We start from the raw sequence: 26538 nt of genomic DNA, 5'->3' as shown, positions 1-26538 counted from the left end.
ACTTTGTAAAACATCCTACTAGTATTACTTTTGGAGCACATGTATGTACTAATGTACTATGTAGTGGGTAGATCCTAATTATTTTCCATTTCTCTGTTACTCTAACACACCCTTGGCCCTTGCAAATCCAATAATAATAAACCTAAAAATCCGGTCTTTAACTAATTACACCCGTGGCAGTGCTACAAGAAGAGATACAGGAAGTTAATAGCTTCGCGCGCGAGGTCACAAGCAAATAAAGCAATAATTTATATTAATACAGTATTTCAATAATAATCCCAATCATTAAAAAGTGAACAACAAGTAATTAATGGAGTAATTACTACTCAAATGTAGTAGTATTAGTACTAACACACAAGGGGTAATTAATGGAGTAATTCACTCACTAGTTATTACAGCATGAGCATAGTCCATAGTCTCATGGGGCAAACCGACACGTCACAGGATGTACGAGTATATAAGAGGGCACCGACACGCGACAGTTGCCAGCGCACGTTGCTAACGTGCACGGTGCACCTTGATTCATTTTCCTCACTTGTTCTTCTCCAACCTCTGCACACTCCGTTCCTTTCTCTTAACGCAATCACCATAACCCTCCTCATGATCTATTCTCGATTCCTCGCGATTCCCGTTCATTTCCCTCATCTCGTTTGATTTCCCCAATTTCCTCACCGTAGGGTTTCGTTTCGATGACTCTCTTCTGTTCAATCGGAACCACCATCCAATGAGACGGCGCCCCGTGGCGGGCGTTCTCCCCGACCAAATGGAGAAATCAAACACCAAAAACCCTCATTCCAGACTCTGCTTTCTCGCCTCCCTCTCCGCATTCTTCTGGTTCCTCCTCCTCTACTTCCACTTCGCCGTCCTCCGCCACCAACCCACCGCCCCTGACCCAGCAGTCCCCATCACTTTCCAATCCCAACAACAACACCAACAACCTCGTAAAAACCTCGGCTTCCCTGAGCGAGTTTCCGAACCGAAGGAACCCACTTTCCCCTTCGACCGTGCCCTCCGAACCGCCGACAACAAGAGCGACTCATGCGGAGGACGCTACATCTTCGTCCACGACCTTCCCTCGCGCTTCAACGAGGACATGTTGAAGCATTGCAGAAGCTTATCCCTTTGGACCAACATGTGCAAGTTCACTACCAACGCCGGCCTCGGTCCTCCGTTGGAAAACGTCAACGGCGTCTTCTCCGACACCGGCTGGTACGCCACCAACCAGTTTGCCGTTGACGTCATCTTCAGCAACAGAATGAAACAATACCAATGCCTCACTCGCGATCCCTCCGTCGCCGCCGCGTTCTTCGTTCCCTTCTACGCCGGTTTCGACATCGCTCGCTACCTTTGGGGATACAACATCTCAATGCGCGACGCTGCATCGCTTGACCTCGTGAATTGGCTCATGAATAGACCGGAGTGGAAGATCATGAACGGGAGAGACCATTTTCTCGTTGCCGGTAGGATCACTTGGGATTTTCGGAGACTCACTGAAGAAGAATCGGATTGGGGGAACAAGCTTTTGTTTTTACCTGCTGCGAAGAACATGTCGATGCTTGTGGTGGAGTCGAGTCCGTGGAACGCGAACGATTTCGGGATTCCGTATCCGACTTATTTTCATCCTGCCAAGGATGATGATGTGTTTATCTGGCAGGAGAGGATGAGGAGGTTGGAGAGGAAGTGGCTGTTTTCGTTTGCTGGAGCTCCGCGACCGGATAACCTGAAATCGATAAGGGGCCAGATTATTGAGCAGTGTAGGAGATCCAAGGTTGGGAAGTTGTTGGAGTGTGATTTTGGGGAGAGTAAGTGTCATTCCCCTAGTAGTATAATGCAGATGTTTCAAGGGTCGCTTTTCTGCCTTCAGCCTCAAGGGGATTCGTATACTAGACGATCTGCTTTTGATTCAATGCTGGCTGGGTGTATACCTGTGTTCTTCCATCCGGGTTCCGCGTACACTCAGTATACTTGGCATCTTCCGAAGAATTATACCAAGTACTCGGTATTCATTCAGGAGGATGATATTAGGAAGAGGAATGTTAGTATAGAAGAGAGGCTTAGGCAGATTCCTGAGGAGGAAGTTAGGATCATGAGGGAGGAGGTCATTAGTTTGATCCCTAGGTTGGTGTACGCGGATCCTCGATCGAAATTGGAAACTCTTAAGGATGCTTTTGATGTTTCGGTGCAGGCTGTGATTGACAAGGTTACCAACTTGAGGAAGGACATTATCGAAGGTCACACAGACGAGAACTTCATTGAGGAGAACAGTTGGAAGTATGCATTGTTGGATGAGGGACAACGTGAGGTTGGGCCTCACGAATGGGATCCTTTCTTCTCCAAACCAAAGCCGGGTGGGGATTCCGATGATTTGTCGGCTGAGGCTGCGAAGAATTCTTGGAAAAATGAGCAAAGAAATCAGTCGTGATTAGCAAAGGGGAGGTATAAATTGCATCTGTAGGTTCTTCTTAGATGTGGTTTAATGCTGATGACTCAAATGGTTTCCCTGAATTAGGGAAGAATTACAGCTATAAAATAATTGCTCGGCTCTTGCTATATGAAAACTTACTGCAATGCTTGTGATCGGGTTTGCTGAGCAGGCTTCCTCATTGAAAACCCCTAGCATGGAGAGATGTTCTCTGCTTTTTACAGTTTTGTTATATAGATTTTTTTTCCACCTTATGTATTTGCATTAGTGTTTCCTAGATGTATTTTCCTAAATTAATAATTTCTTTGATACTATATATTTTTCACTTGATTCATATAGGAAATATAAACAAAATTATGGTTAGCAGTGAGCTCAAGTGTTCGCTTGAATGGCAATATCATTTGGCTGCTGCATCATCAGAACTGCCTACCAGTGTTGGTGATCTTATTTGGATTGTGGTTAACATTCAAAAGATAGACTGTTCTATTTTGATGATCTTGAAAATAAATTTCTTTGACTTGCTCTATTTTCCCTTTTTTTTCTCTCTAAATCATGCACACATATTGGCTGATATTAATGTACTGTTGCAGGCTTTATTATGTCGAATTAGGCAGCCAGTTTTAACATGCAACTTACGAAACCTACTGGCTGTTTTTTCAATAACTGTTGCTTCTGGTTTGTATCATTCCAATGAAACTTACCCTTTTATTCATTTGATTTCCTTTGTTGTGGTATCTATTTGGTCAGCAATATTGAACAATTGGAATGTACCAAAAAGAAGCTGGCATAGATTTTTCACTGAAATTATCTTGGACAGTTGGACTTCATTTCTTTCTTTCACATATTTTGGAATGACTGGGGGTGGGATTTCATACTGTGATGCATTCACTTGCATGGCGATGCACAACATTTTGGGATTTCACACTGATGAATTCAGTTGCATGGTTTTTTTTATATATATATATTCTGTTTGTCCTGTCTTGTTTATTTTAGAAAAATCTTCCAGCTTGTCCGTGTCCGAGTATCCTTTTCTCTTTGTTGTCTTCGATCTGTCCAGTATGACCTTGCAATGAGAAAGGGTATGGCTGTGCAATGTGGCAAGAAATGATAGAGAACTTGAGCGATTATAGAAGGATACGCAAGTAAACTATAATGCAAACAAAATCATAACCAGTCGTTGTTTGTAGCTGTGTGATCAATATAATCATATGTAATTTGATGTCTATTTGTGTTGTCTCTTCAATTTTGAAGCAAAGAAAATCAAATTCCATTTATTTGCTCTTTTATATCTCTCAAGATTCATAAGTAATCTGAGATGACACGAAACTATGAAAGCTTGTTTTTGTGTCAAATTTTTCTGGTCAAGGAAAGTAGAATGGGATAAACTGTCATACCATGTAGAAGAGGACTTGTCAAATATTCTCTTACTGGTAAAGGGTTTCTTGTACAGTTGTACGTAGCTTATTTGGAAACTGTGAATTGTTCTTTTCCTAAGTCCTAAGGTCATTAACTCATTATTGGCTTGGTAGGAGTGGTAGAAGAAATGAAGAAAGTTTATAAAGTGGGCGAATTAAATTGGCATAGTAAGCAAGCTGACACTGAAAACGACGGGTATAACTTTTTTGTTGCTTTACTAGTTACTGTAATTGGACCAAGCCAATCGGGTGGATACACACACGTGCAGGTATAGACAAAAATAGTAGTTGAATGAAAGAACATGCATGATTCGCTGTGTTTTTGAGTTGGACCTCTGGCATGGCATGTAGCAGAGCCTTGGCAACACAACGTCGCAAGCGCTCATGTAATCCACGAGGGGCTGACACCCATGTCTCTTAATTACAGTCACTCCTGCATTAATACGTTCTATCTCTTTGGTCTTTATTATTTAAGCTTATTAATGATATGTTCCTATACTATAAATACGAATTATCATTTTTAATGGGAGAGTTTTAGGATGCATTGAAGATGAAGAAGGGAAAGTTTTGGTCGCAAATAAGTATATCAAAGAGAGATGGGAGATTATTTTCATAAGCTTTTCAATGATGGACAAGGTTCAGGTACTAATATGGAGGGACGAGAAATCCAAGAGGGGGGAAATTTGGATTATTACTACATAATTTGCATTGGAGAGGTTAAAGAATTATCATATACTATAAATACGAATTATCATTTTTAATGGGAGAGTTTTAGGATGCATTGAAGATGAAGAAGGGAAAGTTTTGGTCACAAATAAGGATATCAAAGAGAGATGGGAGATTATTTTCATAAGCTTTTCAATGATGGACAAGGTTCAGGCTATGGAGGGACTAGAAATCCAAGAGGGGGGAAATTTGGATTATTACTACATAATTTGCATTGGAGAGGTTAAAGAAGTTGTTTTTGTAATCGATGAAGCAATGAGATTAAATTATTTTCAAATGAGTTATAAGTTGTTTTTATGAATTATGATGGTGAAGAGTTCATTAAAATAAACCAAAAACAAATCATAAACAAGTCATAAATTATTTGATATTGCTTCAAAGATTCTTATGATTTATGGAACCCAAAACAGGGTGAAAAGTAAATTCTGTTCTAACTTTTTATGACGTTAGGCAACAAATTTACTAATTTTTGGTAAAAGAACATAAAAAGCAAGGTTTGTTAAAACGTTAAAGAAAGAATAGCATGCAGTGAGTGAAGTACATCCAACACGGGAGGCAGAGGAGAGGGAGCCAAATATAAAAATTTCAGAGCGTACGTTTAATAAACGAATACAGTGTTGATTGAATGGTAACTTGCACGATTCATCATCCTTTTGGATATGTAAATTAGCAAACAAAAACAATATTATTTCTACACTCAATTTTTTATATTTCTCTTTCACACTACTTTTTATGAGAAAATGGGGAGAAAAAGAGAGGAGAATGTGCGTTTTTCTGTTTTTTTCCTCCCTTTCTACTATGATATAAAATGAAAGCGTAAACAAATAAATGAGTATTATTTTAGTAACAGTGGATGTAGACGACAAAACAATGTTAGAAAATGGAAACATGGATTTCAGAGAATTTGAAACTAATGGCTACTTAGTTTTTTCTATTAAAGCTAAGTAAAACATCTCGTGAGCTCCTCGGCTCCTCAATTCTCACAATCAAATTCAGTTTTTCTCAGTTCTCTCTCTCTCTCTCTCTCTCTTAACAAAGGATCCTCGTGATGAAGAGCTCTCATATTTCACGAGCTTCATATCAAGAACGCTTCCCTTGTTCAGTTTTGAATTCTTCTCTCAACACCTTCAAATACCCCTCCAAATCATGCATCACCCCACATCACCAACCAACAACAACAACAACAACAACAACCAATGGAATCCAAATCCAAAATTCAACTCTTTTTCCTCACCCTTTTCCTCTTCACTCTCACCCTCCATGCAGAAACTCTTGGAACTTACATAGTTCAGCTACACCCTCATGGCATAACCAGCACTTCCTTCTCCTCAAAGCTCAAATGGCACCTTTCATTCATCCAACAAACCATTTCCTCTGATGAGGACCCTTCTTCGCGCCTTCTCTACTCGTACCGTTCTGCCATGGACGGTTTTGCAGCTCAGTTAACTGAGACTGAGCTTGAGTACCTCAAAAACTTGCCAGATGTTATCTCAATCAGGCCAGACAGCAAGCTCCAGATTCAGACCACTTACTCTTACAAGTTCTTGGGGCTGAATCCTGCTAGAGAAAATGGTTGGTACCAATCCGGTTTCGGCCGCGGAACCATAATTGGTGTGCTTGACACTGGAGTGTGGCCAGAGAGTCCTAGCTTCAATGATCAAGGAATGCCCCCAATTCCCCAAAAATGGAAGGGTATATGCCAAGCTGGGAAGGCCTTTAACTCTACCAATTGTAACCGAAAACTCATCGGTGCAAGGTACTTCACAAAAGGCCATTTTTCAGTGTCACCTTTCAGAGATCCTGAGTATCTCTCTCCGAGAGACTCCTCAGGACACGGCACGCACACCGCATCCACCGCGGGAGGCGTGCCTGTTCCGCTGGCGAGCGTGTTCGGTTATGCGTCCGGCGTGGCGAGAGGAATGGCTCCTGGTGCCCACATTGCGGTGTACAAAGTGTGTTGGTTCAATGGCTGCTATAACTCAGACATCATGGCTGCAATGGATGTGGCAATCAGGGATGGTGTGGACATTCTGTCCTTGTCTCTTGGTGGCTACTCTTTGCCTCTATATGATGATAGCATTGCCATTGGAAGCTATAGAGCAATGGAGCATGGGATTTCAGTTATATGTGCAGCAGGAAACAATGGCCCTACGGAAATGTCTGTTGCCAATGAAGCTCCTTGGATTTCCACAATTGGTGCAAGCACACTAGACAGGAAATTCCCAGCAACAGTTCACATAGGAAATGGACAAATGCTCTATGGAGAATCCATGTATCCACTGAATCATCATCCAATGAGCAACGGCAAAGAAATTGAGCTGGTTTATTTGTCTGAAGGGGACACCGAGAGCCAATTTTGCCTCAGAGGGTCTCTTCCAAAGGACAAAGTTAGAGGCAAAATGGTGGTCTGCGATCGAGGCATCAACGGAAGAGCAGAAAAGGGACAAGTGGTGAAGGAGGCGGGTGGTGTCGCTATGATCCTCACAAACACGGAGATAAACTTGGGAGAGGATTCAGTTGATGTTCATGTCTTGCCTGCAACTTTGGTAGGATTTGATGAAGCAGTCACCCTGAAGGCTTACATAAACTCCACAAAAAGGCCTCTTGCAAGGATCGAATTCGGAGGAACTGTGATAGGGAAGTCTAGAGCTCCATCAGTGGCAAGATTTTCTGCTAGAGGACCAAGCTATACAAACCCTTCAATCCTAAAACCTGATGTTATAGCTCCAGGAGTGAACATCATTGCAGCATGGCCTCAGAACCTCGGTCCTACCGGCCTTCCGGAGGATACTAGAAGAGTTAACTTCTCTGTGATGTCCGGTACCTCAATGGCATGCCCTCATGTCAGTGGAATTGCTGCTCTCATTCGCTCGGTTCACCCGAGATGGAGCCCTGCAGCCATCAAATCTGCAATCATGACAACGGCCGAGGTGACTGACCACACCGGAAGGCCAATACTCGATGAAGACCAACCAGCGGGAGTTTTCGACATGGGAGCCGGACATGTGAATCCACAAAGAGCATTGAACCCTGGATTGGTGTATGACATTAGGCCAGATGACTACATCACCCATCTTTGCAGCCTTGGATACACAAAGTCAGAAATATTCAGCATCACACATAGAAATGTGAGTTGCAATGCAATCATGAAGATGAATAGAGGCTTCAGCCTTAACTATCCCTCATTCTCAGTAATTTTTAAGGGTGGGGTGAGGAGAAAGATGTTCAGCAGGAGACTAACAAATGTGGGAAGTGCTAACTCCATCTACTCAATGGAGGTTAAGGCACCTGAAGGAGTAAAAGTGATAGTGAAACCAAAGAGGTTGGTATTTAAGCAAGTGAATCAAAGCTTGAGTTATAGGGTGTGGTTTATATCAAGAAAAAGGGTTAAAAGAGGTGATGATTTGGTGAACTATGCAGAAGGGAGTTTGACATGGGTGCACTCACAAAATGGTTCCTACAGGGTTAGAAGCCCGGTAGCAGTGACTTGGAAGTCAAAGTAGTGTGGAGAAGGGTAGTAGATAATTAAGTTTGTCTTGGGGCGTTTTTTTATTATGATTATTGGTTCAATAGCTTTATTTATGATTGCAGAATTCATACTGAACGAGTTTTAGTAGAGAAAACTCGATTAGGAATCTTATGAGTAAGCCCATTTATAAATGCTAAATAAATTGGTTGTGCCATGGTTTAGTCAAAACTCTCTGCTTTACATTTTTTTTCTGAATCAGAATGTTACTCATTCACTCATTCTAACTCGGAAGTTTTTCAGTCCAGCTTCTCCAAAACCAGGATTAGATTCACACAACATTATATCCATCAAAATTTTCAAAGTCGCACAAAAATATCCCATTAATTTTTCTTTTCTATAGGTAAAAGATATTCAACAATGATAGAAGTAAATAGACACACACAGGCCACAAGTATGGGTAAGAATTCTCTAAATGAGAGTGTCCATTGAATGCATCTTATCCATGCATCCATTATTTTGAAACATTAGTTTATAGTATTTTTAATAATATAAATTAAATAGTTTTAATGGTTAAGATTTCATCCGGTGAATAAGTCATCAAAGAGGATTTGAACCCCAAGTAACCTATTAAGTTGGGAGGTTTTAAATTGTAACTCCGATCGTGATTTTGTTGCAATCCTTGACATCACAGAAAATTGTGAACAAGTGTGGTTTATGTAGTTGAAATTGCGGTCGAGTGCAATAGTGGAGAGCCCAAAATCTTTGCATTGTGGCTGAAATCATGGTCATAGTCATAGAATGTTTTTTATAACCTAGGTTGGGAGATCACAGAAAAGTTGTATTATTCAAAAGTTGGTTATATTAGCATAATAATGATACCAAGGAGGGAACCATTGAAATGTAAACAATTACATGAGATATAAACAACAGCCGGACAAGCACCTTTGTTTTTTATAAATAAAAAAATTGGAACTCGGTTGGGTTATGTTTATGTGAATTCCAGTTACATAAACATCAGTATTATCCTTATTTTTAGGCTTCACTCGAATTTTATCTGACTATATCACAAAATTGTAAAAGATAAACATGACAAAGTATAGAAGAGAGAAGGTATTGCATATTAACTTATTTTTTCATGAATTGCAAACCATTTGCATGAGAATATCGTTCCATGAATCTGTCCCACTCCTGTGGAATCTCTTCCTTGGGTGATATTACCAACTTCAACAGAAGAATTAAAAACTGAGGGTTGATATCTCAGAAAACTAAGGAGAAGAGATCGATGCAAGTAACACCTAATTGATGTGACCACACATCATAGATTTCAAAGAAAAGGAAAGGAGTACCAACAACCTAACTCATTGTATTTGATTAAAATGATAAAAGATACAATCAACAGTACCCAAGGGCTCTATATATAGAGCTTATTTTTAACTAACTAATATTACTTTTAACATATATCTCCAAAGAATGTCTCCACTTTGGGATCAAGGGAAAGACAATACAAGAAATTGATGTACACGTAGATAGAAAAGGTGAAATGTATCTAGAACTATAGGGGATTCTACTTAAACACCAGAAATAGATTATTGATGGTTTTGTTATTAATTGTAAGTTCTTGGTTCTCCTATAACATTTCTCCACAAGACAAGTTTTTATTCGTGACATTGTTGTTGAAATTATAGAGATTATGGTAGGGAAGGAATATATGAATATTATTTGTAATGCATATAAAATGGAACAAACTTGCAGGAAATAGATTGAAATAAAGCCAGTTTGGGGGAAAGACTTGCTAAAATGATACCGAAATGTAGGGAGACAAGCTAAAATAGAGTAAATTTGCAAGAAGAGGAAGAACTCTACCAATATGTTTCCCAGAATATAAACCCGTATACTACTTTAAAAGTCTGAAAACATTCAAAATTATGAATTTTTATTACTGGCATGATGCTGTAAGGAAGATAAAGTATCACATCACGAATTTTATGTCATACTGAGGCAATATTGTCTCTCACTTATTCAAGTTTTAGATTCCTATAATTCCTTCTTTCCCCTTGTTTGCTTTCCTATATATATGCCAATTGTCTCGATGTCGAGGCAAACCAAACATCCAATTTGAATATAATCCAAAAGGCTACAATCCCATAAGCTTAATCTTCATGGAATGTTGGATTTCAAGTCAGTAAATTTAGAATTTTGTATACAACCAACCATTACCCTGTCTGTCCTTATTTCTGCTCCCGTTGCTTGTAACAGGCTTCTGGTTCAGGATTATCTGGGTAACTATTTAAGGCATCTCATTATTTGTTTTAGGCACTCCAAGTGATGATTGGGCAATCCGTACTCATACCCCCTCGATCTGTCCTCTGTGATCTCTCTTAGGACTGGGAGGGTCAGTTTAGTGTTTAGAGGCTTTGCCCCTCCTCAATAACAAAAAAAGAAAAAGAAAACTAAATACATGATGAAAATGGGCCTGGCTGATACCCTGTGAGAAACAGATGAAGAAAAACAAAATGGGCCATGTGTGTAGGTGAGGTGATGAATGGTGCGGAGGGGGTGAGTAGAAATTTGATCTTTTTAAATAGTTAAATAGAAATGAAATAATGGACTGATTTTTCCAAGTATAAAGTTCACTTGAAGTCTTCAACAAACAAGTGTCACCGATCGAAAGTTACCATTAAACTTATCAACAAAATTTATTTACAATTTTCAGAAAAAGAATCAATAATTTAAGTACAATGTTAAGCGTAAAAGAGAAAAATATAACAAATTATTTCCTTCCATTACTATTAGTGTTAACATAATTACATAATCAAAGTTTTTGAAAAAAAAATATTACAATTGTTATGATTCAAACTTCAACAATGAATCAAAATCAAACTTTATGATTTAGTTATTCGAAAACATTTAATTGTTTTGCTAATGCATATACAACTTATAAAAGAATATTAACTATTGTTGTTCCTATTCTATACACTAAAAAAAACCTAATTTATCGAATTTAAAATTGTTAAAATCTTATCTGAAACTATGACACAAGGTAGGTTAAATAAACTTGTTTTGATTTCTATTGAATATGATTATTTAAAAATCTTGATTATGAATAAGTTATTGATGATTTTGCCAAAAAAAATGGAAGAATGATAAAATTCAAATCATTACGAGGTTATGATTTTCTCAGGTCGATGGATGTTTATATAAATCATAAATGACTTTAATAGACTAAGAAAAAGTGATTGCCAATTGGAAGAATTTGATTAATATCTCAATAATTACATAGGCGAAGCCAAACTCCTTAAGTTAAACCATGATTGCAAATCTCTTCTCTAGTACGTACTGTTTTTTCTTTTCTTTTCAAATCTCTTAATACTTTGGTTGCTTTCTTTGTTTTCATTTCCTGTCCTTTTTATTTTTTTTCCTAACAAGCACCGTTTTACGTAGCGACGATGCTTTGTGATGTTAAATTCGTATTTTTATTACTTATCAAGGGATACACTTTCTCAATCATAACAATCACAATTTTGTATTAATACAATAATGCAAAATTAAGTAATTGATAATATGAGAATTTTTTTAACTAATTGGATAATATAAATTCGGAAAATTCATGGGATGTGGTACCTGGTTTCTTGGAGCAAGAGATATCCAGGCTTCTTGGTACAATGGAAGCCCAAAATCGATCCATTTCTTGGTTTTGATTAACCAAACCTAGGAATAATTTTCCAAACTAATATACAAGTCTCAGCCACGTCATATGCACGTGCTACATGTGCAATTAGGAGCACTATGATCCCATTATGGCATCTCTTCGCTGTCTACAAAATGGTTTTCTTTTTTCTTTCCATTTTTTAAATGCTGAAAGCTGGTTTTGGTTTTCCTTGTCACAAAGGCATTTGGACACAAGTAAGCAAAGTTTCTCACTTCTAACCTCTCTCCATTCTCCACCAAGGAAATGTAGATGCAATAACCAATATTAACCATCACACTAATTCAATAGAACAACCATCATAAACATATTTTAATTCAATATTTGAGAAGTCTTCAGTGTCTGTCTCCAATAATAAGGAAGGATGTACTTCACTAGGAAGCTGCTATTTCACATGGCTTCCATCTGTCTTAGTACGTGGACAGGTATCAGATGTGATCTAAGCAATACAAAGGGTTGTAATATTGTCACTAATTTAATTAATTAATTTCTTGTTATAGCAGTCCACACCATGTGTGCATGTGAATATTGAAAGGGAGAAAGGAAAAAAGAAATATTTTTTATGAGAAGTGGCAGTTGGTAGGCTCAGACCATGATTGATCTAGTGCTGCACTTTTCTCCCATTTTCTTCTGTTTGCCAATTCCTATAATAGTTTATTCTCCATTATTATGAACATGTTCCTATACCTTTCATGTATTACTAGCTTCTTCGTCTTAAGGAATGAATTGTGTTTTATAGAAAAAGCAAACAAATAAACCTAGTCTAGAGTCTAGACATTAACAAGGACCATTAATTCCCGGATGCATTTGTTTTTGCTGGCACATATGCATATATATGCTTCTACTATTTCACCAATGGTCAATTGTGTGTATAAGTTATGCACTAATTTTAAAAATACCTTGCACTATATTTGTGGCCCTTGCATTTTAGTTTCATTTTTTTAATTTAATGGGTGGTAGAACTTGTCTTATTTTCAAGTTTCTTTCGCCCTATAACATGGAAAGATTCCCTTATCAAAATCATAATGAATAATTAACAATTATGAGACTAAAACCATCAAAGTGCATGATGGGTGGTGTTTTAGATCTTTATTTCTTTAATCTCTTTTTAAAATTTTCATCTTTCTTCCTTTCCCACCCGTGTGTCTTTCTTTCTTCCTTTCCTTTCTATGCCCTTCCAAGTGGACTAAAAAAATATACTGGGTCATAGTGTTTTCTCTCTCTGTTAAAAGCTATTCTCATCATAACATGACTTTGGTTTGGAATTTGATGTTAAGATAATCACAAGTACATCGATGTTCTTCGGTGGATCCTACATTAACCTTATGTTAGTTGGCCCACTAATGCATCATTTCTGAATCTTTGTCATACTTAGAAGTTACCCTTCAATCAGCTCGAACTAGAAAGTCCACTTTCACACTCATAGTGATGGAACACACTTAAAGCGGCTTAACAAAAAAAAATATTCAATGTACTGCGAAAGATGCTTTAGACAATGCTTATTGTCTGAAAACAAAACCATAAAAGCACAAAAGGAGGTTGTAAATAAAGTTCCCTTTAACAGTGTAGTGCTGCGGTACAGTGGTAGTTATATTCCTGTTATTTTAATATAATTTCCATGTACTGTCTGTGACACCCTCTACCCCTCACATATATATTAATAAAGGAATAAAAATTCAAATATTAATTAAAAATATTTTTAAAACATTTTTAAATACAAGCTTTTCAAATGGATAAAAGGCTCACATTCACTTTCTTCTACATCATATTCAAATTTGTCCAAATAAATAATAAAGTCATCTCGACTCAAAGAAAATCATATAAGTCTCATACAATTAATATAGAACCTATATCCTAATGTCACATCCTATCAGAGCGTGGTGTTCCCGTGTCCTCTAGCATGAGGTTCTTCATAGTCATCCACCTATTCATCTGCTCCCCCGAACACAAGTTCAAGATCATCACAGGATCCAAACACAACAACACACAGGGAGTGAGTTATCACATTCCTAGCTAATAGAGAAACAAGACAATTAAATATACATATTATATAAATGAGATATCACTTGCTTAAACATAGCTCACGTAACTTCACCACTTCATCATTCAAAATTCACTTTTCAATTATCAATCACATTACACAAGAATCCCACACTTCGATCAAGATATAATAACACATCAATTAGCAAGCATATGCAATAGTTATGCTAAGACTCAATCCTATATGCAATGTGGTACCATGTCAGTGAAAAACCACCCTGGGGCGCTTAGGAGTACATAACAAGACACACCACACAATGGGTTTGTCAGGTCACTCTCACTAAGTAAGATCATAGGGAGACCAGTCAGGGTCACGATGTTTTGCGAGAATGCTCCAACCATATGAGATCAGCATAGGCTTAAAGGAGCACTCAAACCCGGTGACCCCCAAGGCCTACACTCCGAAGAGTCCGTCAGGGCCTCTCCCTCCTGATTCAGGTCCAACCCCTAAAATAATTTTTGCATGCAAACACTGCTCATGAATTATACAATACCCACGACCTTACACTCGTGTTTTAAACACGTTCAACACAATCGCACTATGATTTAACACTGGCTCCTAAATAGGAAACCTACATTTTCTCTTTAACACTGCGCATCAACGCTTTTCTCAAGATAACACTGGTCGGGTTATTGTACAATTCATAGCTTACAACACAAGTAATTTCACATCAAGTGTTAACTACACACTTATCCACAACTAGAACTCATTCACAATTTTACTTCTCATAGTGTGACAATCCACCATCACATGTTTACACGTATCTCACAAATTAACACATGTTCAACTTTACACTTATACTCAATCTCAATAACAATATTATAATCTCAAAGCAACATATTCTTCTACAATTTATCACATACTCACAATTTGAATCATCATTTCATATCCTCAATATAACAATTTATATAAAACACTATCACAACATTAGGACTAAAACCCCTTAACTAATATTACACAATTATATCAAAATCATAGGTCGAAATATACAAATATCAAGAACACAATTTATCAAGCAATTTTCATTAGGACATCAATATTTTATTTATAATCATAAAGGAAAAATTGCAATTTAATAAACATCTCAAAATAAAACCTCAATTTAATCCTCTAAGGATCCCTACACATGTTCTCACTAATCCACAACTGTGAATAACTCATCCCTTACCTCTGAGCGGACTCACGTGTCTTCAGCCAGGGATAGCAACATCTTTAGCGGTTCCCTGAAATTCTTTCAGTTATTCCTCCGACTGCTCCGATAGAATTCCCAAACGTCAGAGAGACGGAGAAGAGATTGAAACCTCCACTTATACTGTCTTCATGCGATTCCTTTTTCTCCCTCCACGAATATTATCTCGCAAATCCCAACGGTGGAAGCGTGCGTAATTGAATTTCGAACAATATATCCAAATTTCACAATAATCCAACGGTTAACGAAACCGGGATCGTAGTTTTACCAAGACAGCTCTGGGTTTCTGCGGGAAAGAAAAAGGCTACAATGCGAAGGGTGTTTCTCTCACTTCAGACATGATATCGAAATTCCCAACGGTGAGAATGCTCGGAATTTTGTTGCGAACATGATACTCAAATTTTACGACGACCCAACGGTGAACAGGTTCGAGATCGTCGTTTTTCTGAGACTGGTTTGGTGGGCTGCGGGAAAAAGAAAGGGTTTTGAGAGGAGAAGGGGAAAAACGAAAATGAGGCCAAAAGGAGGCAGCCTATTATTTGCTCTATATTTATTTATTTATTTTTTTTTTACTAAAAAGCTTTTTAAATTTATTTACGAAAAATTGGGATGTTACACTGTCAATATAAAAATCAATAAAAAAATATCTTAATAAATATAATTTTTAAACATTTATTATTAAAATTAACAAACTTATTAGACTTGTAATTGAATAGAATTGTAAAAGTTCTTTATGCTATATTTGGTTGAATCTTAACTATAGAATTGATGTATATTGTGACCCTGTGAGATCTAGTGCTCGGATAGTTTAATTGGAAATGTAACTCAAAGATGAGGTCAGTAATTATTATGAATAAATTTATTAATATTAACAAGCTAGAAAAAAATATATAAGAACTTTTGCGCCCTTGTGGATCAGTCTTCTGATCTACTTTGTGGAGAACATTTTAAATTCTCTCATTCCTTCACTCACAATCTTGTTAGAAAGAATGTGATTACCGTAAAATGGAATTTGAAATAAACAAATAAGGGATAAAGTCTTTTTAAATGAAATAAAAATTAACTGCATTATCCCTCTTCAAATTGACATGGATAACAACCAAAAGAGGAAGAAGTAGAAACTAAAACAGCATTAAGATCCACATTCTCTCCCATGTTTTATGTCGGATAAACTCCAAATAGGTCCAAAGTTTCACCTGTCACTACTTGCACTGTTGAACACTACTAGCTGCTTTGACATACCATTTCATAAAGCTTAGTAGTTCTTAAAATTGACCCAAACAAATCAACTGGTTTATTTATTGGCCATATAATACACAGAATCACATGCATATGTTCTTCTTTCAACCACTCCTTCACAAACATCTCCTCAATTTCACTAGAATGCAAATGATGGACAACTGAGCCATTAACCAAGCAGAATGAAGAAGAGCAAGATGAAAATGAAAATCCAGATTTTCATATTCTTCTGTTTCATTAGTTGTTTCTCTTATGGTTTTGCGGCTGCTGCCACAAATGATGAAGTTTCAGCTTTGCTTTCTATAAAAGAAGGTCTCGTTGATCCGTTGAATGCCCTTCAGGATTGGAAACTGCATGGCAAAGCACCAGGAACGGATGCAGCTCATTGTAACTGGACCGGCATCAAATGCAACTCAGATGGAGCTGTAGAGATACTTGATCTCTCCCACAAGAATCTCAGTGGCAGAGTATCCAATGATATACAAAGACTCAAGAGTCTTACTTCTCTCAACTTGTGTTGCAATGCCTTTTCAACACCATTGCCAAAATCCATAGCCAATCTCACCACACTCAACAGCCTTGATGTAAGCCAAAATTTCTTCATTGGTAACTTTCCATTAGCCCTTGGAAGAGCATGGAGACTTGTGGCCTTAAATGCATCCAGCAATGAGTTTTCAGGTTCTCTTCCTGAGGACCTTGCAAATGCCTCTTCCTTGGAGGTGCTTGATCTTAGAGGCAGCTTCTTTGTAGGGTCAGTTCCAAAATCATTCAGTAACTTGCATAAGTTGAAGTTCCTTGGTCTATCTGGGAACAATCTCACTGGTAAAATTCCTGGAGAGCTGGGACAACTTTCATCACTGGAGTATATGATCCTTGGATATAATGAATTTGAAGGTGGAATTCCAGAAGAGTTTGGCAACCTCACCAATCTTAAGTATCTTGATTTGGCAGTAGCTAATCTTGGTGGTGAGATTCCAGGTGGATTGGGAGAGCTCAAGTTGTTGAATACAGTTTTCTTATACAACAACAATTTTGAAGGCAGAATTCCACCAGCAATTAGCAACATGACCTCTTTGCAGTTGCTGGATCTTTCAGATAACATGTTGTCAGGGAAAATTCCAGCTGAAATAAGTCAGCTGAAGAATTTGAAACTTCTCAACTTTATGGGAAACAAGCTGTCTGGTCCTGTGCCTCCTGGCTTTGGAGATTTGCCACAACTAGAAGTACTTGAGCTTTGGAACAATTCCTTGTCAGGGCCATTGCCTAGTAACCTTGGCAAGAATTCACATTTGCAATGGTTGGACGTGTCGTCCAATTCACTCTCGGGAGAGATTCCAGAAAGTCTTTGCAGCCAGGGCAATCTCACCAAGCTTATACTATTCAACAATGCATTCACTGGTCCAATTCCATCAAGCCTATCAATGTGTCCTTCGCTTGTTCGTGTTCGAATTCAGAACAATTTTCTTTCTGGGACAGTTCCTGTGGGTCTTGGGAAGCTTGGGAAGCTTCAAAGGTTAGAATTAGCTAACAATAGTCTTTCTGGTGGAATTCCAGATGACATATCCTCTTCCACGTCTCTTTCCTTCATTGATCTCTCAAGAAACAAGCTCCATTCTTCTCTTCCTTCCACTGTCCTTTCTATTCCAAATCTGCAAGCTTTCATGGTCTCCAACAACAACTTGGAAGGTGAAATCCCAGACCAATTCCAGGACTGTCCATCACTTGCAGTTCTTGATCTCTCATCAAATCATCTATCTGGAAGCATTCCAGCAAGCATTGCTTCATGTCAGAAGTTGGTAAATTTGAACCTCCAAAACAACCAATTGACTGGTGAAATCCCAAAAGCATTGGGTAAGATGCCTACATTGGCCATGCTTGATCTTTCCAACAATTCTCTGACAGGCCAAATACCTGAAAGCTTTGGAATTTCTCCGGCTCTGGAAGCACTCAATGTCTCATTCAATAAGCTAGAAGGTCCAGTCCCAGCAAATGGAATACTAAGAACTATAAACCCAAATGATCTTCTAGGTAATACTGGCCTATGTGGTGGTATCCTCCCTCCATGTGACCAAAACTCTCCATACTCTTCAAGGCATGGAAGCTTGCGTGCAAAGCACATTATTACAGCATGGATCGCTGGAATATCTACAATCCTCATCATCGGGATTGCAATTGTGGTAGCAAGATCTTTGTACATAAGGTGGTACACCGACGGGTTTTGTTTCCGAGAAAGATTTTACAAGGGTAGCAAAGGGTGGCCATGGAGATTGGTGGCATTTCAGAGGCTTGGTTTTACAAGTACTGACATTCTAGCTTGCATCAAGGAAACCAATGTGATTGGCATGGGAGCCACAGGGGTTGTCTACAAAGCTGAGATACCACAACCAAACACAACTGTGGCAGTGAAAAAATTGTGGAGAACAGGAACTGATATTGAAGTAGGAAGCAGTGATGACCTTGTTGGAGAGGTGAATGTTTTAGGGAGGCTAAGGCATAGGAACATTGTTAGACTATTAGGATTTATTCACAATGACATTGATGTGATGATAGTTTATGAATTCATGCACAATGGCAACCTGGGAGAAGCCTTGCATGGTAGACAAGCAACAAGATTGCTTGTAGACTGGGTTTCACGGTACAACATAGCTCTAGGAGTTGCACAAGGACTTGCTTATCTCCATCATGATTGTCATCCACCTGTTATCCATCGAGACATCAAGTCGAATAACATATTGCTTGATGCAAATCTTGAGGCAAGGATAGCAGATTTCGGTTTAGCCAAGATGATGATCCGGAAGAATGAAACAGTCTCCATGGTTGCTGGATCATATGGCTACATTGCTCCTGGTGAGTTACTAGTTCATAAATCTTACTCTTTTTGTTATTAACAGCTATATTAATTTCCAAACCACTTTAGAGCAAGTAGGATATATAGTTAAAACTTAAAACATCAGAGAACATATATTTCAATTAGCATGTCATTAGATGTTTATATTAATGAAGATTGTGTATATTCATATTTGCTCTTTCTTAGATGTACAAGACTTAATATTCATGACATTTGAATTATTTACTATTTGGCAGAATATGGATATGCCTTGAAGGTGGATGAAAAGATTGATGTTTACAGTTATGGAGTAGTTTTGTTGGAGCTTCTGACAGGAAAGAGGCCATTAGATTCAGACTTTGGAGAGTCAATAGACATAGTAGAGTGGCTTAGAATGAAGATTAGAGACAACAAATCACTAGAAGAAGTATTGGACCCAAGTGTAGGAAACAGCAGGCATGTTGTAGAAGAAATGCTTTTAGTTCTGAGAATAGCAATTCTTTGCACTGCCAAGCTCCCAAAGGAAAGACCAACCATGAGGGATGTCATAATGATGCTTGGAGAGGCAAAGCCTCGGCGAAAGAGCAGTAGCAATAGCAAAGATGCAGCTAACAACAAAGAGACACCTGTTTTTAGCACATCACCAGTTAACAATAATAATAGCCTTGTGTAGGAACCAAAAATCAGTTTGTTCTGTCCATCAACCAGTTTAGAGCTGTAATTTTGTAATTAGCAATGCGTATTTATGTTCAAAATGTTAATTGGTATATCAAGATGTATTGATTTTTGCAAATAAAGTTTCTTTTGTATCATGATTTTGGTACGGAGCCATAGATTTTTATAGAAACTAAGATAAAGCAATTGTACCTATTATCCTTTGAATAGGAATAATAACTCTGTAGACGTACTAATGAAGTAAACAAAAGTAACTTGGTCAGAGTTTCTTTTTACAACGTATGAATGTTAGGAACTTTCTTTTGCAAAGATATATTGTATGTTGCACTTGAAAAAGTCATGATTCCCCTGTTATTCATACTCCCAATCCTGGCAAACATTAAAAAAAATATATAATCACCAGAGAAAATAGTGCATCAAGCTCTAGCCTCTTTATTTTTCTTGCACTAGGCTTTTTTTTCTTTTTTTTTTTTCTAGGATCTTAAGAAGTGCTAGGCACAATTATTTTTTCACATATCACAAATTATCCTCCAGTAATGACAAGTAAAATTAGTATAGATAATAAAATTCTTTTCTCTGACTATTTAACATTAACCCAACATGAGGACAATTACTTTCTGCACTCCCCGAATTGTTTTCTACACTTTTCATATTGCTTCCAGAACAGTCATTTCAAGAAATAATATGGGAAGTGCAGGAAGCAATTCCAGACGTGAAAAAAAACACCCAACCTTTATTCATGGACTTGGTGGTAAAGTATTAGATTCATAGTGACAAATTAAAATTAAAATCACACGGTTAGTCAATGTTCTCATTTCCGGTTCATTTATTCAAGTCTATATCGAAGTCGTATCAGCACAAAAATGGGTGTCAATATTCACAGCCGACAGATTGCCGAAATTCCTGGCATGAACTCTTTGTAAGTTCAACAGGATTGCTTGTGCTTGAGTTGAGGACTTGATGCTTTTGACCAAAACATTGTTGTAAGACAAAGAAATGTATAAGATAGTCTGGACCACCAGTAATGTGATAATATAAAGCCTATATAGGCTATAGCAACCCTTAAAACAAATATTAACGTATAAACGCGTATTTACCTTAGTTAAACGCAAAAGACAGCTCGTGAATCAAGGATGCTATCCTTTAGCAATAACGTCCATCATGCATTCCCTTAGTTTCTGAATATAGCAACAATAAAGTCAAGCAAGTTCTACACGATAGACTAGAGACGAGAGAGGTAATAAAAAAATGAGGAATCTTCACACCTTACTGAAAAACATATTTTCTAAACCACTATCATATATTAATTGTATTTTTTACTCTCAAGTTTGACTGCACCTTTGATGCATTTTATAATTAAAAAAAACTTCAAATTTTATCTTTTGTCATTTGTCCATTAATAAGAACAAAAGTTAGAGATAAAATTTGTTGAAATAAAATAAAAAAGTTAGTGGTAAAATTCGTTAAAAAAATTTATATGCAAAATTTGTCAAGAAAAAATTATGAGTAAAAAATATAATTATGTTATAGGCAAAATGGTGGAAAATAAAATTTACAAGTTTCTTAAAAAATAAGGGATAAAATATGTTAGTTTGTTAAAAGTAAAATTTGTCAAAAATTAAAAAATTGAAAGTAAAAGGTGCAGTCAAACCATTAATTTAACAGACATATTTTTGAGACTACAAATATTTTCTACTAAAGTCAATCCCTAATCAAGTCAAATAGGACAACTACAAACAATGTATAACTAATTTAACTCAAATCTGTATAGCAACATCCCAAGGAATCCAAAGGTATGAAAATAAGTATGCGAATCCTACTAGCTAACCAGATGTTGTTGGTTTGCATTTTTGCAACAAGTATTATGCGTCTTACACTATTTTCAAAAGAGTTGTGGCAAATTTAAAGCAACGGTTCCCAAAACAGGGAAAACAGCTCTTATTTCAACTGAAAATTCGAAATACAATAGCAGGGAAAGAGATGGCAATAAAAAATTGATAGAAAGCTAGCAAACACATCTCATGTTTACATTATTAACAAATAGCAGTGCCTTATATGACAAAATATTACATGAAAATTTATGCCGCCTGTGCCTTTTAAGTGATATACCAAGAGAAATTAAACAAACACCATTTCAATTGAATAAAAAAAAACGAGGTTTGATCATTTAAAATCAAAATCCATTACTCGCAGTATTACTTAACTTTCCTCTTTCTGTTTTTTCTCCCATTTATATTCCTTCAATTCGTGTTGTACATTTTAGTTCATAAGTTTTGTGTATCCTAGCACATGTAAAGGTGCAAACAATAACATTATCTATATGAGCTTGCATTTCGATCTTCTGTTCTTTTCCTTCAATCTTGGGGCTGCAAATAAGTAACTGTATTAGAGCTGGGTAAAAAAAAAAAGTAACTACATTAGAGAAAGAAAAAAAAAAGTAAAAGAAGTTGCGTTAGGAATAATAATGCATCTACTTACCAAGTCCATTAGCTTCAGGTGTCCTCATGATTCTTAGCCTCCTCACAGAGTTAAGGAACATCCTGATTGCAATTTCAAGGACAAAGGTAGACAAATATCAAACTAGATAAAACAACAGATCCTACGCCTCAACAAATCAATTGCAATTCTCAAATATCAAGATTTGTTCTAGTTACAATTGCTCACACAATTTCCCTTGTTCAAGAAAAGGCCATGACACGGTGAACTCTAGTAAATGATATGTGGATTATGCACTGAATGGCGGCTTAAGTGTTATGATATTAGAATAGGCTGTGCAATCAGTAGCAAATAGTTATATATTTAAGCCTTATATCTTGCAGCTAATTTCTGGCACCATCAATTTTTGATATAGAGTTCTGGGCCATCAAAAGCCAATACAAGGGTAACAACAATAGAGTAGAAGTTTAAACTTTAAAGGTTTACCAAAAAAATAATGAGTTTACAGCATGTAATATTAAGGAAAACCATGTTTGATTCTGAGAGTTATAAGCATTAGCGGCACTAAGATTTTTCTAAAGAGCTAAGGATCATCAAGATAGCAGCAAGTACTTCCTAGCACACAGATAAATTCTTAGATTTGCCACACCAATTGAAACAATACATGTACTATTTGAAAATCAACCAACAATGCAAATTTTAGCTGGATGGAAACATATACTGCACGCCAATGATATCACTACAAAGGGAAAGAAATTTTGACACTAAAATCTAATTGATGAGTATGAACCAAACACTTACCACCAAGGAACATCTCCCACAAGCATCCAGTCTCCTTCCTTGTCTTCATAAGTGAGCACAAGGTCAGAAGAACCATGCAGCAATTTTGAATGCCCATCTGCTCCAACTTCAGTACCGTGATCTTCTCCATTTGATCCTACTGACAATGATGTCAATGCCATTAGGAGAAAAGAGAAATCGAACACATCAAAAGGACAAAATTAAACTCTATGCTTTATCTCAAAATCACATGTAGTTTTGACATGCCAGAATTTTATTGATGAAAACAAAATACCAAGTTGTTATGTAGTTTTGCTTTATATCTTTGAAATTTGTTATATTTTTATAGCTCATATGTTACAGAACTGAAATAATGAGAGTCTTGAAAGAAAAGGAATACAGAAGATATTTATTTTGTACACAATGAGAAAAATAAAAAGATAGAATAAAAGTTTAAACCCCCACTGCTGCCACCTTCATAATGTAACCAACATGTGCTTGCCAGCTATTCAACCTTTTATTAGCTACAAATGTAACTTTTGGACAATAGTAAATCATACATATGTTTAGATTTGGCAAAGTGAAAAAAAGAGGAAGAACAGTTCAAGTTATCATCATGATTCATGTCATGCAAAAAATATCCACTTCAGTGGATACCGGCTGGTAAAACATCTATTTTATGTTAAAATATCCATTCATGTACCTTTTGGACAATAGTCAATCATACATACGTTTAGATTTGGCAAAGAGGAAAAAAGAGAGGAAGAAGTTATCATCATGTCATGCCAAAAATATCCATTCCAATGGATATCGGCTGGTAAAACCCACCAGTTGGATTTTGCGGGGCTCCTTTTCCACCTACTTATCAAATGAGGTAAGGGAAGGATACATAGGTATCCATATACGCTGATATCCTATATGTGAATGCAACTAAATGTACTAAATTTAGCTTTTGAAATTAGGTGTTTTGATTTATGTGTTGATTAACTTTTTAATTTAGGTGCATTTAGTATGTGCTTTAAGAAATATGGAGCTATTGATCATTTAGATTTTGTGTGTTTTGAGTTATTCAATTGTTACTTTTTATATCTATGGATATCCTTGGAAACCTTTAGATTGTTGTCAAATCTATTAAAATATTAATAGAAGATATCCACGCAGGTTATTGGGCCCCACTACTCACCCCTACTCCGACCTGTTACATTTGCATCATATTTAAAGAGGACTCAAGAAAGAAATGACATAAAGTTAACTAGATATTCACCAAACACATAAAATCTCAGTGATCTGGAGAACATAATGTAATTCCATACACGAGTTGCATTTTCTTTGTTAGGAATTTGATTCATGAAGACAAAGAAAAATCACCTTTGTGAGTGAGGACTGTAGCTGATTCATCAAACATATCCTCCAAGGTTTGAGCTAAGGTTTCATAGGAACCATGAGCACCTAAATCAACCTTCCTTCCAATTGGTATCCCATCCATTTTTACTTTCACAAACAGGGAACTCCTGAGGTTTCCTTTTTCTTTGAAAATAATGTTGCTACTATCACTGCCACCATCTGCAGTCTTCCTAACCCCAGTACTATTGCTTGCTCTTTTGTTGTCAACTGTAGAATTGAATACTTCTGTGGCTGGTGATTTTGCCTGGCTATTATAGATATTCATTCTATATGTGCTCCAAGGGGAGGCCATCCAACAACTTGACTGAATAAAAAAAAATTAGTCACAACTCACAACAGAAGTCATAATCCCATTGATAAAGAAATGATAAAAAAAAACAAAAAATTCACAAATATTTGATTTATTCTGTTTCTGTAAAGGGTATGACACCAAGAACATCATTGAGAAAAAATAAGAAACAAAACATCACAAATTCACATGGCAAAATTTTTGTTAAGAAATGTAAACTATAAACCAATCTTTTTTATAATAAGTGAAACCGCTACAATTAAAAAAGCTAGAAAAATACCCTACAACTTAAGAATTTAGTCGACAGATGTAAAACTATAACTCTGCATACTTCATAGTCTATGTGGGTAATTTCTACAGCATAAGTTGAGTTGCTGCAATGCTTTCGTTTTGTTAAACAAATAAGGTTGCTAAAATTTACCTGACAAACCAAGCAGTTGAAATATGCCATAATTAGTACAGAGAAATTTTGATTATTTTTTTATATAACAGCTTGACTGATTTCTACGGCACACATTGTATAAGAAATTGTAGATTGTACATAACATTGGATCAAATTTTAAATTTTGAGTCAGTCCAAGACAAAATTTCTAGAATCTTGACTAAATATCTGAGACATTCATCTATTCTTGAAGAATGTTGACTTTCAAGTCTCACCCTTGTCAAGAAAAGTAATCTTCAAAGTTCATAGCAAGTATGAGACATGATCCAATAATAAAGAATGTATGAACATTAAGACTATGTTTGGTGAGTGAAATGAGACATGATCCAATAATAAATAGAGTGTTAGATTGGTTCCAGTTCCATCCAGGGGAAGAAAAGGAGAAACATTAGATGAAAAGGAATGAAATCCATACCATCTAAATAATTCAAACAATAAAACATATACCATTCCATTTCATCCCTTTTTTACCAATCCAATTCCAAACATGACAGACATATTTAATACAGTAATTTGTTTTTTGAATTGCCCTCCAACTCTATAGGAGCTAATCCTTTTCTAGACAAGTTGGACATGAATTAAATGTGAATACATCTGGTAGTTGTAGCATAGATTAAATAGGAAAAGAACAAGAGGGGTAATTTACCTGGCAGCGGTGGCAAGAGCAGCAGAACAGGAATGAGAAATAGATGAAGGAGAAGAAGTGGTGGCATAGGGAGAGAGTGTTAAAGAGAGAGACAATTGAAGGTCAGAAGAAGAAGAATCCAGTGAAGAAGAGTTGTCATCTTTAGACATTGAATTGAAGAGCCTTCTCCGCTCTCAAGTCTCAAGTTGTCAAGAGTGAAGTGAAGTGAGGGAATATCAAGAAGAAGAAAAGTGGCGTGGTTAACAAGAGTCTTAGACAGACTCATGAGCGTGTGGGACACGTGTTCATCATTCTTGTCTTGTCCCTCCAACCTCATGGATCAAGGGGAAGCAATAACAAGACTTCTTCTCAGTAGAAGAAGTGGTTGCTTGTAACTAGCGAGTGCGGTAGGACCCACACACCCATATAAGACATCCCGACAAGACAAAGTTCAGGGAAAATATACCATGTTCTTGTCGATCGTTTTCATGCTACGTTTCCTGCATCCTTCATGCCACCTGGCGTTTGTCCACCCCCAGGAGACCGCCATGCCATCTAAGCTGCCTCCTCCCTGCGGACCCCGCACCTACACGTGGAATGCTGCAATATGCCCATATGCTACTAATTCACATTGCTGCATACAATCCGAATACTCTCCCAAGTATTCAATCCTAACACTCAAATTCAAAATATATGGTTAACCCTAAACAAGTTGATTCACTGTGTTATTTTTTTTTTTGTCAGTATTTTTCTTTATTTTATCGATTATACATTAATACGTATAAATAGTAGTATTTTATAAATTTAATGCGTATATATTGATAGTATAAAATTATTTTAAAATAATTATTTT

General features: G+C 36.9%; 3 protein-coding genes and 1 pseudogene across 3 annotated transcripts; 3 read left to right on the top strand and 1 right to left on the bottom strand.

Annotated features, from left to right (window-relative positions):
- The first annotated feature begins 476 nt into the window (after positions 1-476).
- LOC114406963 (xyloglucan galactosyltransferase MUR3-like) lies at positions 477-2948 on the top strand. Its single transcript, XM_028369853.1, has one exon. It carries the CDS (start codon positions 725-727, stop codon positions 2420-2422), a length of 1698 nt encoding a protein of 565 aa, XP_028225654.1. The 5' UTR covers positions 477-724; the 3' UTR covers positions 2423-2948.
- A 2556-nt stretch (positions 2949-5504) lies between these two features.
- On the top strand, positions 5505-8274 carry LOC114406962 (subtilisin-like protease SBT1.2). The gene has a single exon (XM_028369852.1). It carries the CDS (start codon positions 5760-5762, stop codon positions 8064-8066), a length of 2307 nt encoding a protein of 768 aa, XP_028225653.1. The 5' UTR covers positions 5505-5759; the 3' UTR covers positions 8067-8274.
- A 7802-nt stretch (positions 8275-16076) lies between these two features.
- On the top strand, positions 16077-19849 carry LOC114406961 (MDIS1-interacting receptor like kinase 1-like). Its single transcript, XM_028369851.1, has 2 exons — positions 16077-19054; positions 19292-19849. The coding sequence occupies exons 1-2, from the start codon at positions 16390-16392 to the stop codon at positions 19705-19707; spliced, it is 3081 nt and encodes a 1026-aa protein (XP_028225652.1). The 5' UTR covers positions 16077-16389; the 3' UTR covers positions 19708-19849.
- Positions 19850-21684: 1835 nt separating this feature from the next.
- LOC114406960 lies at positions 21685-26383 on the bottom strand (annotated as a pseudogene).
- Positions 26384-26538: the final 155 nt, after the last annotated feature.

This window comes from Glycine soja, chromosome 3, assembly GCF_004193775.1.
Source record: "Glycine soja cultivar W05 chromosome 3, ASM419377v2, whole genome shotgun sequence".
Classification (NCBI taxonomy): domain Eukaryota; kingdom Viridiplantae; phylum Streptophyta; class Magnoliopsida; order Fabales; family Fabaceae; genus Glycine; species Glycine soja.
The sequence above is the reverse complement of the archived record's forward strand: the minus strand, read 5'-3'. Positions and strand labels throughout refer to the sequence as shown.

What these genes read in the sequence shown, in the direction of transcription:
- LOC114406961 (XM_028369851.1), top strand. Translation starts at nt 16,390, where the DNA reads ATGAAGAAGAGCAAGATGAAAATGAAAATCCAGATTTTCATATTCTTC. An exon ending in ATATGGCTACATTGCTCCTG is followed by an intron (nt 19,055 to 19,291) that starts GTGAGTTACTAG and finishes ACTATTTGGCAG; the next exon opens with AATATGGATATGCCTTGAAG.
- LOC114406963 (XM_028369853.1), top strand. Translation starts at nt 725, where the DNA reads ATGAGACGGCGCCCCGTGGCGGGCGTTCTCCCCGACCAAATGGAGAAA.
- LOC114406962 (XM_028369852.1), top strand. Translation starts at nt 5,760, where the DNA reads ATGGAATCCAAATCCAAAATTCAACTCTTTTTCCTCACCCTTTTCCTC.